Source organism: Amphiura filiformis, chromosome 10 (assembly GCF_039555335.1).
Source record: "Amphiura filiformis chromosome 10, Afil_fr2py, whole genome shotgun sequence".
NCBI classification, from domain to species: domain Eukaryota; kingdom Metazoa; phylum Echinodermata; class Ophiuroidea; order Amphilepidida; family Amphiuridae; genus Amphiura; species Amphiura filiformis.
This window is the reverse complement of record NC_092637.1, coordinates 20656354-20673206: the sequence shown is the minus strand read 5'-3', so window position 1 is coordinate 20673206 and position 16853 is coordinate 20656354. Positions and strand designations below refer to the sequence as shown.

Sequence of the window (16853 nt, the reverse complement as noted above, 5' to 3'; positions counted from 1 at the left end):
CGAAATTGCAAGTATAAAATTTCATGGGCGTTTTGGAAAAAATATCGACACAAAATTTCCGCGTTCCCCCCTCGCGTCCGCTCAAAATTTTCGTGTTCCCCCTTGTTTTCCAATTTTCTCCATTTAAAATTTAACAATCCCCCTCCTGGTTCAACTAAAAATTTCAGGTTCCCCCTAAAGACCCCAAAAAAATTTCGTGTTCCCCCCTAAATTTTCCCATTCCCCCTCTGTCATAAATAACGATCGCTCCCTTATCGGAACTCATTACCATTGCACATCGTAAAATTTAGTGTAATGCGCCCTTGTATTTATATACCAGCGCATATCAGACCGATAAGCTTATGAAGTTAAAATGGCGACTCAAAAGTTGACGAAAAGTTACATTCATGTTCCTAAAAAGGAGCCCTTCATAGGGTTGACAGTAGGACAACAACTGTATAAAATGGCGGAGAAGTATCCTGACAAAGAAATGTTTGTCTTTTACGTGGATAACGAAAGATTTACATTTAAGCAAATGAAAGCAAAGGTAAGCCTGTTTAATGATTTGCACTTCCCAAGTTTGATTACTAATACTAGTACGTATTATTGTTAGCGTTGGTGGTTATGTATAATGTTCGAGCATATTGCTGATGGATATAGCCTATAATATATATCAATTCGAACCCTCATGTATAGGTCTATATAATTTAATTATTATATTACTAAACATTATACCTCGGTATTTTACGACATATTATATAGACATACCCTACATACACAACTGTATAGTAGGACTACTCTGTATTATACACGCTGTAAAAATACCACAGCACACACGGTTAAATTTGCTATATAGCTGTATAGGTCATAGCAGTCACCATTAAGCTGACCATTCACAATCAGGGCACAATCACACGGCCGTTTTTAACGTCTACTTTTATCGAAAACAACGAAAACTGAGGGGGTAAACTATTAGTCTCGTATACACGTTTGTGGCGTGTCAGACGTCTACACAGCGAATGCCCACCGTTACTGATGAGTACGTTGAAGATATGGACACGTAATACGCTTTAAGCTTACTGAAAGTTAAGTTTTTAAGCTTACTGAAAGTTAAGTTTTTAAGCTTACTGAAAGTTAAGTTTCCTTAAAATCCCATTAGATCATGGTTATATAATAGTTAAAGTGTTCAATATCTTCAATTTAACAATAATTTTGTCTCTAAGCTAAAGCAATTAATTAGTTTAATTGAATCTATTCCAAAGTGAAAGTCCGATTCTTGAAGACCCGGTCAGTGGCCCGAATGTAGACGGGTGGAAAAATTCGGTCTTTTTTTCACCAAAACATAAACTGTGACAGTGAATCTGAACATACCGGTACGCTATTTTAGCCTATTTAACATCGTAAAGAAGTACGACACAGCAAAATGTACAATTTAGTCCAGATTTTAGGCCCCGTAAAAAATAAGTTACGTAGCTGGTTAAAATAGACTAAAACTTATCGTGTATTGTTGCGTACATAATTGGTCTTTCGTAGGAGCTTAATGATGAAATCTGAACATACCGGTATGTTATTTTAGCATTACTACGGAACCCGGTAAATTACTACGGAACCCGTAAAATACTACGGCACCCGGTAAATTACTACGGAACCCGTAAATTGCTACGGAACCCGTAAATTGCTACGGAACCCGTAAATTGCTACGGAACCCGTAAATTGCTACGGAACCCGTAAATTGCTACGGAACCCGTAAATTGCTACGGCACCTGTAAATTGCTACGGAACCCGTAAATTGCTACGGAACCCGTAAATTGCTACGGAACCCGTAAATTGCTACGGAACCCGTAAATTGCTACGGCACCCGTAAATTGCTACGGCACCCGTAAATTGCTACGGAACCCGTAAATTGCTACGGAATCCGTAAATTGCTACGGAACCCGTAAATTGCTACGGAACCCGTGTATTATCAGTACATGTCATATCATTTCTGCAAAGTATATGGACTGTGACACTGTTATGCTCGCACAAATTATTATCATTAGCATCTGTTTTACTTGTAAATAAAGAGAGGATGATATTATTAACTGTTTTTATGTTCCAATATTCTGACTAAAATACGCTATACCGTACGCTATACCGTACGCTATACCGTACGCTATACCGTACGCTATACCGTACGCTATACCGTACGCTATACCGTACGCTATACCGTACGGTATGATTCGCATTTTGTGCAGTGAATTTAGTGATGGTGTACGGACATATGTTGTCTATTATCAAGCATCTAAGGAGTGTGAACGGTAACTCTTGGATAGCATTTTTATCTAAAGCTTCTGGTTTACTTGAAAAAATTAATAAAATATAATTGGGAGTGTTTTTGTGGGTCTATTCTAGTGATCAAAATGGGCTATTTTCAACTTCGAAAGGACATTTCGTCGCCATTATCGGCGACCGATTACATTCGGTAACTATGTAGGGTTGGGCGGTATGGGAATTTTGAGTCAACAGTACCGCTATACTTTTGTGTGCTAATTGGTATCGGTAGTTTACAATTATAACTCTTTGTATCGCCCTACACCACTTTAACGAAATAAGACTCCTTAAGTCAAAACTGAGGGCGCTCTAGATAAAAGTAGACATCACGCATAGGCGGCGAACGGCCGTGATCAGTAAATGCACACGATTTTTCACCTTATCCATTTGCACGCATTATTATAGAAACGGTTTTGCTACAAAATACATTGGGGAGGCATGCCGGGAGGTACTAGTAGTGTAAAACGTAATTTTGTTAAATCGGGCAGGGAATTTTAAAAATACAGCACTAATTTTTGTTGTTGTTGTTTTGTAATTTAAAAAAAAATATCATACTGTTTTGTCAAAGGAAACAGAGCTAAATCATATAAATCCTAAGTCACATTTTAATATTCAGCCATTTTTTGAAAAAAGGGCTGAAACTATTTTTGTATGATTTGACAATCAAGCCCACGCAATGACTTTTACAAAGTTTATGCATTCTAATTTTTGGAAAACTCATTTTTTTAAACCTCTATAGAACCAATTATCAAAAATAAAATAAAATTATACCCAATAATATGCCTTAGCCCTATTTTGAATGCATAGACTTGTGCCAAGTCTTTGTACCAATCCTATATTTAATATTTAGGGACCGTTCACAAACACTTGTAAGGGGGTACCTGATGCAAAAAAATTCATCGCGCAAAATGTTTTCGCCCCCTCCCTTTACAGACCTCAAAATGTTAGGCCCCCCTTTTTTTTTTTTTTTGACATGAAAATTATGGAAAAAGCAGATAATAGAAAAGCATATAAACTGTGGTCATTTTTTCAGGGCCCCCTTAGGAGGGTCAAAAAATTCCAGCCCCCTCCCCCCCCCCCAACAAGTGTTTGTGAACGGTCCCATATAGTCATGTTTGACTCCCTTCTCGGGCGCTTGCCGTATTTACAAAGTCATAACACCAAAGGTTCCGCCGAATTACTACGGCACTACTTTTGCTATACCAAACGTAACATCTGTTTCACTTTTGCTATACCAAACGTAACATCTGTTTCGTGTTCATTTCAGAGCCAGAAATTTGCTGCCTCCCTTGTTTCAAAGGGCCTCAAGAAAGGAGACACGATAGCAATTTTAGGTGCCAATCATTCGGAATGGATAGTTGCCTTGTATGCCTCCATACAGCTTGGAATTTTACTGGTCAGTACGTATTGTAAGGTTTTATTGAACAAAATAAAATGCTGAGAGTAAATATTTTCATAATTGACGTCAACAAAAGTTATTTAGCCGTGTACATAGAGCCCAACTATATGTAGATCACAGTCAGTTACCAAAAGAGCAGGATGTTAGCTTGGCTATGACCTCTACCTTTTACTTTGTCCTGTCTTGATATTGACACCCTAAAAACTGACATAATGTGACGCGCCAATCCGACTTGAAATGTGTGTGTGTGTGGGGGTCAATCGGCTTCAATTGTCAAAAAGTGGATGGGATGAAAAGGACAAAAAACCGGGTAATTTTGCCCAAAGGGGGAGGGACACGTCCCCCTCCCCCTGGAATAGACGCCAATGATGTGACGTGAATGTTATCATCCATATATCCGGGAGGATGATCTTGGTATTTGTATAAACTGCATCTCTGTAAAAACACATTATATGAAACTAGTAGTAATTGTGTAGTATGTTTCCCTACAGGTGCCTTTGAGGCTGGAGTTCCCACATTCAACAATCGTAGCCATCATGAACAAGGTATTTCCTATCGCATTCATAAGTCAATTATATTTAATCCTAAGCATTGAGCATTTGCTTTTGTTTACATTTTAGCTGGAAATTGTTCAGATTATACCTCGAGTCATGTTGTAATGGGACTAAGTAATATTCTCGTATGTTTGGATGTTCCTTCAATCAATTTGTGTGTTTGTTTTTTTCTTGTTTATTGTCTATTCATTGCAAATGGCAATATTGTTAAAAACACATTTCAAAACCTGGTTGCCATTTCAGTTGCAGTGTAAGGCGATAATTCTGACACGATCTCCTGATGAACTGTTGGACAGGGCTTGCGAGTATTTTCCAGAAATGAAAAGTAGCCCGGCTGAACAATTAAAATCAGATTGGTAAGATGAGCATAAGCAGATTGGAATATTTAAACGATAACGCTATATAAAAATGTTAAAATAATAAATTAATCATGTATTTGAATTATAAGAAGGCATAGGCATGTGTGCATGTGCATAAACGTTTCAAGAAAGGCGTGCGTCTAATTCGCAAATTACCCGATTTCTTTTCCGTGATTTTCTGCCTGAATTCCTATCTGTCTTTTTGTGTTTTTTCTTTCTTTCTTTCTTTCTTTCTTTCTTTCTTTCTTTCTTTTTCTTTCTTTCTTTCTTTCTTTCTTTCTTTCTTTCTTTCTTTCTTTCTTTCTTTCTTTCTTTCTTTCTTTCTTTTTTTTCCTTTCTTTCTTTCTTTTTTTCCTTTCTTTCTTTCTTTCTTTCTTTCTTATTATAGAATTTTAACATGTTTTACATATTCTTTCTTGCCAAAGCTGTCCACATTTACAGTTCCTGGTTCTGTGTAGTAAATCAGCAAAAAAGCTATCCAGCAAAACGTAAGTTTGAAATTAAATTTCCAGTTCTTAATGCAATTACATTGTATTATTTATAACATTTTAATATTATTATTTATGACATTTTAATATTCATATATTGTTTAGGGGTGTTTACAGTTACGACGACTTCATGACTCTTGGTAACGAGACTGACTTTAGCAAGGTTGAGGAAATCTGCCAGTCTTTGGATATTGACGATCCATGTTGTATATATTTTACATCTGTAAGTCAGAAAGCAGTTGGCATTATTTTTTAAATACCCTGCGAAACTATCCCGAGATTGAATTCAGACAATCAGAATCGCCGATACACGCATTAGGCGCTAATATTGCGATTTCATTTCATTTTGCAACAGTTGTTCGGCTCATAGATAGATAGAAAAGGACGTAATATCTAATAGCAAAGGCTACCATTTTTGAAAACAAACACAGCTTTAATTGTTTTCAGTAATCTTACAATGTTACCTTAATATACCATAGGACAACATTGAAAGAATGATCTATTCCAGGAGAAGAAAACACGACATTTAAAAACCATGATAACAAGAAAAAATAATATCACCATATTCAACCAATCAATTAGAATTGAGTGTATGTATACTGTTCCATGTGCAATGAACAATAATGTACTGTTTCTGATTGATTGATTGATTGATTGATTGATTGATTGATTGATTGATTGATTGATTGATTGATTGATTGTCTAATTATTTATTTGTACAGGGTAGTACAGGGGTGCCTAAGCCAGCAGTGCATTCACATCATTCCATTCTCAATAACGCAATGACGGGAGCCTTCTTCCGGATGGGAGTGGACAACTTCAACTGTAATTGGGTAATGATAAAACATTCTTTTTAAACATTTGTATGAAGATTTCTTTATACAAGATTCAAATAAAATTCATTACATTACATCTTTAATAATAACATAATTGTAATTAATGATTTATGTATTCATTTGTACTAAACCCAATATGGGATGCATTAATTGGAGAAATATGTTGTTGGTATCTGATCAAATGTGGACATTAATCTTTCATTTCCGAAATGTTATCACATCCATTCGAAACTTCAAAGTATAGTTAAACTTCTTCTTGGTAAAGTTCATAAATAGGTTTGATACCAAACCTGATAAAATATTGTTCAACCTTGCCATATTACTCTGGTAATAAGGAATCAGGGAGAGAGACATTCGATAATTATATTGATGACAACGACGATGCATAATGTTAGCATTATATCTATAGTGGCGTAATCTACAACGCTGTAGATTATTTCATTCATACATTATATTGTGCTAGCCATCTGAAAACTGTTAAAAATATATTCCCGAAACACAAATTGTTATTGTTTTTAGGAATCACTTCGGTATATGGTTGGCGTCACCTTATCAGGCATTGGTACTGTTTGGGGAACATATCTTCCTCTAGCGAGAGGGTGTGCGACCATTATTTTATACCCAGCATTCAATGCTGGCATTATGGCTGAAGCACTTCAGAATGAAAGGTAATTTCCAAACATTTATGTGGGTCCTTCTGCATATACATTTCTATAATGATAATCACGAATATACCTACAAGAGAAGCCATAGTACCTTCAAAAGTAAAACTTTCCCGCGATGTTGTGATTGAACGCGTAGTTGAATTCGACAGGCTTCCACCTCAGAAGTATGTTTTGATTCTAAAGGTTCTAAATTGTAATGTACATCCCAACACAATTTGAGAAAAGGACTAGCGGGAATTGGACCTCGCCCATTGATCGAATTTGTTTGATATATGTACAGACGGAGCCCGCAGTTGATAATTACACCCTAACCTTTAACTTGTTTAAACACAAGTTATGAGTTTATTAGAGTGTGGCATATCAACCCTAACATTGCCCCCTGCTTTTTGCCATCGGAAGTTAAATAACAAACGAAAAAAGAGTGAGGATGAACAAAGAAGTCACTTGGCACCCCCGGGATTCGACCCCCGCATGCCAAGCACACGATCACCGACCAGTAGCCACACGGGTTACGCTATAGTAACTCCGGAAAGCGATTCCGTGAGCATAATAGCACTTATGGGTGATTGCGTCACATGATCGCAAACCCTGGGATTCACACATGCGCAGTGGTTTTCATCGTGGTATTTTGTGTTTTTATGGGTATTAGGATTAACAAATTTGCTATCAATTGTATCGTTGATCAACATTGTTATTTGTTATTTCTTCTAGGGTTTCTATCGGCACTGTATTAATTCACCAAGCCTATGATCTCCTCAATCTACCGAATATCGATTCATATGACTTTTCAAACCTAAAACTAAGTAAGATGTGTAGTTTCCTATAATGCAATTGTAATACAATAAAAAATAATCAAACAAATCTAAAATATAAATGTATCAGGCTCCAAATGATAAAAATCCCCCTTTGCAGAAGAGGAAAGGGTTTATATTTGATCAAATTGAAATTTCTTGCTATAGGCCTATCGCAACATAGGACATGAGATGTCATGTACACCCATGTGTACACTTGTGCCCATATTTTGCTAAGCGGAAAATTTCAGCATATCAAATAGACAAACAGTAACACTGCTTTTTATTTATTTCAGTGGGCATGGGTGGTAGTATTATTCCAAATGAACTGCGACAAAAAATGAAGAAACTAGTCCAGTATACAACGGTGAGTAAACATAAATTACGGTACATCTGTATCGTCGTGTGATTTGTCCATAATGATGAATAACAGATTACTATAAATCCAGCAAACACAAAAATATTCTTAAAACGTTATAAACGTGTTATAAACATGTTTTTGGTGTTATTCAACGTTTTAACAAATGACTGTAAACAAAAGGTAATTAATGTAGCCCTCTTTAGACAGACTATGAGACAGACAAAATACGATAGAGGATACACCGCACGATTTAGGGAGAGGAAAAAGTGCTGTGTTTTGAAACAAAGCACCAAAACGGAGCACTATATATTAAACATAAGAATCAAAAATGTATGTTGAATTGCCAAACAAAGTTCCAAAACGGAGCACTATAACAGATACCATAAGAATTAGAAATTTCATGCTGTATTTTCAAACAAAGCACCAAAACGGAGCACTATAATAGATAACATAAGAATTAAAAATTCCATGCCGTATTTGCAAACAAAGCACCAAAACGGAGCACTATAATAGGAAACATAAGAATTAGAAATTTCATGCTGTATTTGCAAACAAAGCACCAAAACGGAGCACTATAATAGGAAACATAAGAATTAGAAATTTCATGCTGTATTTCCAAACAAAGCACCAAAACGGAGCACTAATAGATAACATAAGAATTAAAAATTCCATGCCGTATTTGCAAACAAAGCACCAAAACGGAGCACTATAATAGGAAACATAAGAATTAGAAATTTCATGCTGTATTTCCAAACAAAGCACCAAAACGGAGCACTATAATAGATAACATAAGAATTAAAAATTCCATGCCGTATTTGCAAACAAAGCACCAAAACGGAGCACTATAATAGGAAACATAAGAATTAGAAATTTCATGCTGTATTTCCAAACAAAGCACCAAAACGGAGCACTATAATAGATAACATAAGAATTTAAAAAAATCCCATGCCGTATTTGCAAACAAAGCACCAAAACGGAGCACTATAATAGGAAACATAAGAATTAAAAATTTCATGCTGTATTTTCAAACAAAGCACCAAAACGGAGCACTATAATAGATAACATAAGATTTAAAAATTCCATGCCGTATTTGCAAACAAAGCACCAAAACGGAGCACTATAATAGGAAACACAAGAATTAGAAATTTCATGCTGTATTTCCAAACAAAGCACCAAAACGGAGCAATATAATAGATAACATAAGAATTAAAAAATCCCGTGCCGTATTTGCAAACAAAGCACCAAAACGGAGCACTATAATACGAAACATAAGAATTAGAAATTTCATGCTGTATTTCCAAACAAAGCACCAAAACGGAGCACTATAATAGATAACATAAGAATTAAAAATTCCATGCCGTATTTGCAAACAAAGCACCAGAACGGAGCGCTATAATAGGAAACATAAGAATTAGAAATTTCATGCTGTATTTCCAAACAAAGCACCAAAACGGAGCACTATAATAGATAACATAAGAATTAGAAATTTCATGCTGTATTTCCAAACAAAGCACCAAAACGGAGCAATATAATAGATAACATAAGAATTAAAAAAATCCCGTGCCGTATTTGCAAACAAAGCACCAGAACGGAGCACTATAATAGGAAACATAAGAATTAGAAATTTCATGCTGTATTACCAAACAAAGCACCAAAACGGAGCAATATAATAGATAACATAAGAATTAAAAAAATCCCATGCCGTATTTGCAAACAAAGCATCAAAACGGAGCACTATAATAGGAAACATAAGAATTAGAAATGTCATGCTGGCCGTGTGTTTTGAACTCGCCACCCTTAGCGTTACATCACAAATATTATGAATTTTTACACCAATCAAGTTTCAAATTAGAATATCTACACAACTATCAACCCTAAACTAGCAAAAGTATATATTTAAGCAATTCAAATATACACATTTCAACTCATTGTACAGGGTGACCTTGAAGTTATACAGGGTGGAATAAAAAAAAATTCCAAATAAAGAATGGGTCACTTAATGCATTGCCTAACTTTCAGTTATAAACTGAAAGTAAACAACATTGATTTGGTTAAAGGTTAGGGGGATCCTATTGACTGGGGAAAAAAATCACAGCTGTTTTGTAATCTCAGAATACAGGGTGTCCCAAAATATATTCAATTTTTTTTACAATTCAACATATTTTGAACTGAAACATTTTACCCCTAACCCATACAGAAAAAGTAAGTCCATATTTAGATTCCTCGTCAAATTTCCTCTCAGAAAATGTATACTTTGACTATGATAGGACAAGTAATTAAATATTTACAGCAACTTTTAGATTTTGAAGACTTCCGCATTGCTTACTACAGTGTTTAATATGAAAACGGGTAGTTTTGTACGTAAAAGTTTGTATTTTATAGACTAAACCAATCATAAAGAGTTCAAAATGATTAAAAACAATTAGCATAATTAATAACCTTTCACAAGAGCTCTTAACCATGCCTGTAGCCCATATGGATGCAAAGATATGACCAGTTGATTCAACGTGCACACACAAAATCTATATTTCTCATAGACTTTGTACATACCGCCACCACCACAACCGCCACCGCCACAACAACCACCTCGGCCATTCTGAACTCAAAAAATTATAACTCCACTATCTTAGCTGATAAACAATTCTCCTTTGGAGGTCTGTTAGGTCACTCATTTAGCTACAAAATGACATCAAACACACTACAATACCTTTTGTTTAAGCAGAGATATAACAATTTGAACGAGTCTCGATTTGGAAAAGCGTAACAAAACCACCATTTTTGGGTGGGGAGTTCAAAACGCGTGGCCTGCTGTATTTCCAAACAAAGCACCAAAACGGAGCACTATAATGCATAACATAAGAATTCAAAATTCCATGTCGTTTTTGCAAACAAAGCACCGAAATGGAGCACTATAATAGGAAACATAAGAATTTGACATTTCATGCTGTATTTCCAAACAAAGCACCAAACCGGAAATAATAAAAATACAAATACATGAAAATCTTGTTTTATAAATGTGTTAGACATGTCAGAAGAATAAGTCTTGACTCTTGTGTGATGGTATTATTTATTTAGAAAAATATCTGTATCGTGATACAGCCCTTATTCTTTGAGCTGGACTTGGGCTATTAAGATGGGCCATCGATAGGACTTAGGGCTGATAGAAGATATGTTAAAAGGACCCCGAACTGCTCCTTGTCCATTGGCCCCTGATGCTCTTGCTACGCCCCTGATAAAAATCCTTTATGCGGTACAAGTATTTTACATGTTCAGTCGTGTATCAGGGTCATTTGTTTGAGGGGGCGCGGACAAAATCCGTGATCATTATTTTGGTCATGTGTTTCTCTGATAATTGCGCGGAAAATAAAGGTAACATTATGTGTTTACCGGGCTAATTGTTAACTTTATACTATGCGGTGGTGCAGTGGTTTACATTTTTGGAGGTTACTTTACGGGGTTAAATTGAAATTTTCTTGGGGGGGGGGTGAGTTAACCCAACTCATTTAAAGAGGATCAACCACGCAACCCCCTGCAAAGACCACATATAGGCCTACTAATTCCAAATGACCATTTCTCATAAGTCTCTTTCGCGGCCACTTGTATATTAATGGCGACTATGCCCCCTTTTTAAATACATATGTGTATTTTTAGAAAATGTTACAAATTTCTACAAATTTCACCTAAACGGAGAGCAGTTATTTTTGAAATGATATTTTGTGACAATGTCCCAAAATTGATTTATGTTTGGCAAAAATATTATAGTTTTGCGGGCATAATACCATGTGCAATTACTTTTCTGTCCAGCCCTCTGTGATGCATTAACCGTTTGCTGTGCAAAAGGGTACGATTGTGTGTGTAGCATTTTGTGACATTATGTAATTGAATATATGAATACAAAAGCCACCCAAGTCCATACTTTGGCCAAATTGAGTTGAGCATGGGAAAGTGTTGCTATACATAGGCCTGTATGTATGAAAGAACAACTCAAATACATCCAATGTGACTATTGAGCATGTAAAAAATAGCATGTATGAAAGAATCAGCCCAAGTCCATGATTTGAGTCTTGTAACACACTGATTGAAATCCAGTATGTATAAAAGTCCACTTGTAACACATTCATTGCTGGAGAGTGACTTTTGAAAAAAAATGGGGTTAATCAAGGAAAGTGTGTGGTTTATATTACATGGCAGAATGCTTATCAACATTATACATAACTGTGTGCTTTATTTTGTATTATCTTACTAGTGGTAATCTCATTCCAACATTATTGTCTTTGTATATGATTAAAAAAACACCCAGAAGTCCAGAATTTAAAATGAACCCCACGAAGTCCCTGAAATGCTAATCGTCATACCTAATACAGTTTAACTCACCCATTTGCACGTAAAACTTACCATATTGACCAGGTAAATCTAACTGAAGGCATTAAAATGATACAGTTTTTTTCTCAAAATCACTTCCCATGGACTTGGGTGGGTTTTGGATTCATGTATTCAATTTCCTGAACTTGCATAAACCAAGTGAGTTGGCAATGCAATCAACAGCATGTACATGTATGTTAAGCATATAATTTCCCAGGATTCGGGAAATATACTTTAAAAAATAAAATCCCCATCCAGGTCATCTCGTATTAGGACAGCATAGATCTGCCGTTATCGGGTAAGAATAACGTATTTATGTGCTGGTATCCAGTTATGTACAGGGAATATTTATTTGGCACACAACTTCCATATTGTTAATTCTTGAATCGTAGGAAGATCCTGAATACGATAATTTAAATAAAAAAGTGTGTGTGTTTAGAGATATAAGATATTGAGTTTTAAAAACATGTGTCCCCATACATGAAATTCTTTGTAGATTCAAATTATTACTTAGTGTACTAGAATGCAATTGTCACAAGTATAAGGCATAAAAGTAGGGGTAGGTTAAACAGCCTTAAGTTTAAAAAGGGTGATGTTTCAAATTTCTTAGGGAACCAGCTTATTTGATGCGGCATGATCTCCTGAGCAATTTGACACCTTTTTTCATCCGAATCGGCCAAAAATGAGAAGGTGCCGGCCAAAACAAGTATTTGGACAGAGAGGGGTCTGAAAATCAATATTTTTATCAATAATCATTATTTTATGCCTAATTCTGTTAAAGTTGGTGTTGTTTTGCAGGTAATTGATGTCTAGAATTCCATTTTTGAAAGTTGCATAAAAATTGGAGTTGTCGTTTTCTTAAAATGGCCGTTTTACGTCCAAATAAGGATGTGAGGGCGCTTTGCATAAAACATGCGCACGTTCTTTTCACATGAAATTTTATTGATGTCAGTATGAAGATAATCACATGTGGTACATCCTCAAGAAATTTGGGCATTATATATCTTTTCGTTTGACCGTGGCACCATTTTTTTGTATTCTCAGGCAGCCTTCCATTGAAACGTACACAGTTTAAAGTGCATTGACCCCTGCACAGTTGAATAGCAGCGTTCTATGAAATATTCAAATGTCTGCCAAAATCAAACGGTACATGTACAATGTAAATCGCACAAATTTCTTGAGCAGGTACTACCTATGATTAGAGAAGGTGGTTTTGAATACATAATCCTCTATAATCCTCTAGACGTTAAAGTTAAAGTTAAAGTAACTTCATTTCGCAAGGTCTCTATTATCTTCATACATACGCCATTCAAATTTTGGTTTTAAAGATCGTTTGCAAGTTAAATGCGAAGCGCCCTCATATCCTTATTTGGACGTAAAATGGCCATTTTAAGAAAACGACAACTCCAATTTTTATGCAACTTTCAGAAATGGAATTCTAAACATCAATTACATACAAATCAATACCAACTTTAACAGAATCAGGCATATAATAATGATTGTTGATGAAAATATTGATTTTCAAACCCCTGTCCAAATACTTGTTTTGGCCGGCACCTTCTCTTTTTTTGGCCGATTTGGATGAAAAAGATGTCAAAATGCTCAGGAGATCATACTGCATCAACTAAGCTGGTTCCCTGAGAAATTTGAAGCATCATCATTCTTTAACCCACCACTAATAAAAGAAATTAAATAACTTTGATTCTTTTGTGAAATCTAATTGTGGTAGGTTTGCTATACTTCTGCTATCCTGATGGTATCCAAAATAGTGAATGAAAATTGATTGATAAATATTAATTATTTAATTAATTAATTACTTAATTAATGTATTTAAAGGGGCATTTCGTGATCCACAGCATCATCCCCCCACTTTTCTTTAAAAAGTTGAGATTTTTATATCACTGGAAACCTCTGGCTACATGATGTTTATGTACCAAAAAAATTCTTGCAGATTAATTCCCCAGCAAACACAAAACGTTTTCGACATCATTCGCAAAAGGTTATAAAGGTTGTCAGAAAACGTTTAAATGTCGGGTTATATAAAGGGTATATTAAGAGTATAAAACGTTTTCATAACCTTAAAAAACATTTTTGATAATCTACTGCTCAGCAAACCAAAATGTTTTACAGAAAACGTTTAAATGTCGGGTTATATAAAGGGTATAAAAACGTTTTAATAACATTCCAAAAACATTCATGAAAACTTGATACAAAACATTCTAAACAGAATGTTATTTTGGGGTTGAAAAATATTTTGCGAAAAATGTTTGCCCAAAATATTTTCAATAACGTTTTAAAAACGTTTTCATAACCTTTATATAACCCGACATTTAAATGTTATTAAAAAGTTTTGCTGGGTTCAAACATTTTAACATAATGTTATTTAAGTATTGACACAATATTTGGCAAAAATGTTTGTAAAAATAGTTTACATTTAAAAATATTTTTGTAATGTGTTTTCATACAAAACGTTTTAAAACGTTATCATGACCTTTATATAACCCGACATTTTAATGTTATTAAAACGTTTTTACCTAAACCAAAAGCCAAAATATAACTTACTTAAAACGTTTTAAAAACGTTTTTGTGTTTGCTGGGTCGTTTAGCAAAGATATCGTGAAATTTGAATTTCGTTCTGGTGTGCCAGAAAGAAATTACAACACATTTGTCTATGGGGCAGTGTAATACACATAATCGTGCATAACTCGCAAACGCAAAATCGGAATCAACTGAAATTTTGGGAATATGCTTTTTCGTGGATATGTACTGAAAAATGTCATAAAAATAGGATGCTAGGATCACGAAATACTCCTTTAATGACTTAATTATTTAATTAATTAATTTATTTATTTATCTATTTATTTACCAGGATGATCAAAGATTTTTATAGTTCCAGGGTTAAAACCACATAAACGGTCTACATAAAAGGGTTGCGGCGAGGTGCTCCACATTAGAATACGCTCTATATAGCGAAATATCTTATTATTTACTTCCAAAATCGCAGCAATATCAACGACTTTCTCCTCTATCTTTGAATCGCTTTGCTTACTTGCCAACTTACTCCTCAAAATATGACAACCACAGTGTATGCATGACAACAATGTTGCCCAGAAAATAACAATAGTTCAACGGCGTATTTGCCTTAGTAATTTAGTAACTAATGCAGTGGCCAGGAATTTTTTTTTCGGAGTGGGCATTGGGGAGAAAAGTGAATTTCAAGGGGGGGGGGGGCAAAATCGACAAATTTTGCGCAAAAAACCCCCGTAATTTTTGGGGTTTTTTTGCATCAAAAGTGTGGAGGGGAAAACTGGGGGGAAGAAAATTATTGGGGGATGCTCCCTTATATTGTTTTTTCATGTTCCTCGTATCATGCTTGACAAGATAATGTCTTGCTTTTCATTTATTTCGCCCCTTATGTTTTTCTTTATTAAATAAGTAATTAATTTTGTAGTGGGGGTATGCGCCATTATATTTTTTCATGTTACTCGTATCATGCTTGACAAGATAAGGTCTTGCTTTTTATTTATTTCGCCCCTTGTGTTTTTTCTTTATTTATTTTTTTAATTAAATGATTAATTGATTAATTAATTTTGTAGTGGGGTATGCTCCATTATATTTTTATCATGTTCCTCGTATCATGCTTGACAAGATAAGAGCTTGCTTTTTATTCATTTCGCCCTTTGTGTTTTTTTTCTTTATTTTATTTTTTAATTATTAAAATGATTAATTAATTTTGTAGTGGGGGTATGCTCCATTGTTGTTGTTTTTTATGTTCCTCGTGTCATGCTTGACAAGATAAGGTCTTGCTTTTTATTTATTGCGCCCCTTATTTTTTATTTTTTTTATTAAATTATTAATTGATTTTGTGGTGGGGATATGCTTCCTTATATTTGTTTTCATGTTCCTCGTAATCGTATCATGCTTGACAAGATCAAGTTTTGCTTTAAAAAATATTTCGGCCCTCATGTTATATTTTTTGTTCATGTTCCTCGTATCATGCTTGTCAAGATAAGGTCTTGCTTTTTATTTATTTCGGCCCTTGTGTTTTTCTTTATTTCATTTTTTAATTAAATGATTAATTAATCAATTTTAAATGATTTATTGATTAATTTTGTTGTGGAGTTATGCTCCATTATGTTTTTTCATGTTCCTCGTATCATGCTTGACAAGATAAGGTCTTGCCTTTTCATTTATTTCGGCCCTTATGTTGTTCTTTATTTTATTTTTAATTAAACAATTAAATAATTAATTTTGTAGTGGGGACATGCTCCCTTATATTTGTTTTCATGTTCCTCGTATCATGCTTGACAAGATGAGGTCTTACTTTTTATTTATTTCGCTTCTTATGTTTTTCTTTATTTTATTTTTAGTTCAATAATTAATTAATGTTGTAGTGGGGGTATGCTCCCTTATATTTTTTCCATATTCCTCGTATCGTGCTTGACAAGATATGGTCTAGCTTTTATTTATTTCGCCCCTTGTGTTTTTCTTTATTTTAATTTTAATTAAATAATTAATTAATTTTGTAGTGGGAGACATGCTCCCTTATATTTGTTTTCATGTTCCCCGTATCATGCTTGACAAGATACGGTCTTGCTTTTTATTTATTTCGCACCTTATGTTTTTCAGAGAACATGACATGAGCAAAAATACAAATAATATATTGTCCTGGTAGTGGTAGTACTGGTATACTTGGTGTAGTTGAAAAAGATGTGATCTCTGAACCTTCTCCTATAAACATTGTTGGCA

General features: G+C 34.6%; 1 protein-coding gene across 1 annotated transcript; it reads left to right on the top strand.

Moving 5' to 3' along the window:
• The first annotated feature begins 313 nt into the window (after nt 1-313).
• LOC140161725 (medium-chain acyl-CoA ligase ACSF2, mitochondrial-like) lies at nt 314-12917 on the top strand. The gene is made up of 11 exons (XM_072185024.1): nt 314-526; nt 3557-3685; nt 4180-4233; nt 4486-4598; nt 5027-5089; nt 5195-5312; nt 5812-5922; nt 6445-6593; nt 7302-7393; nt 7678-7748; nt 12903-12917. The coding sequence occupies exons 1-11, from the start codon at nt 353-355 to the stop codon at nt 12915-12917; spliced, it is 1089 nt and encodes a 362-aa protein (XP_072041125.1). The 5' UTR covers nt 314-352.
• Nucleotides 12918-16853: the final 3936 nt, after the last annotated feature.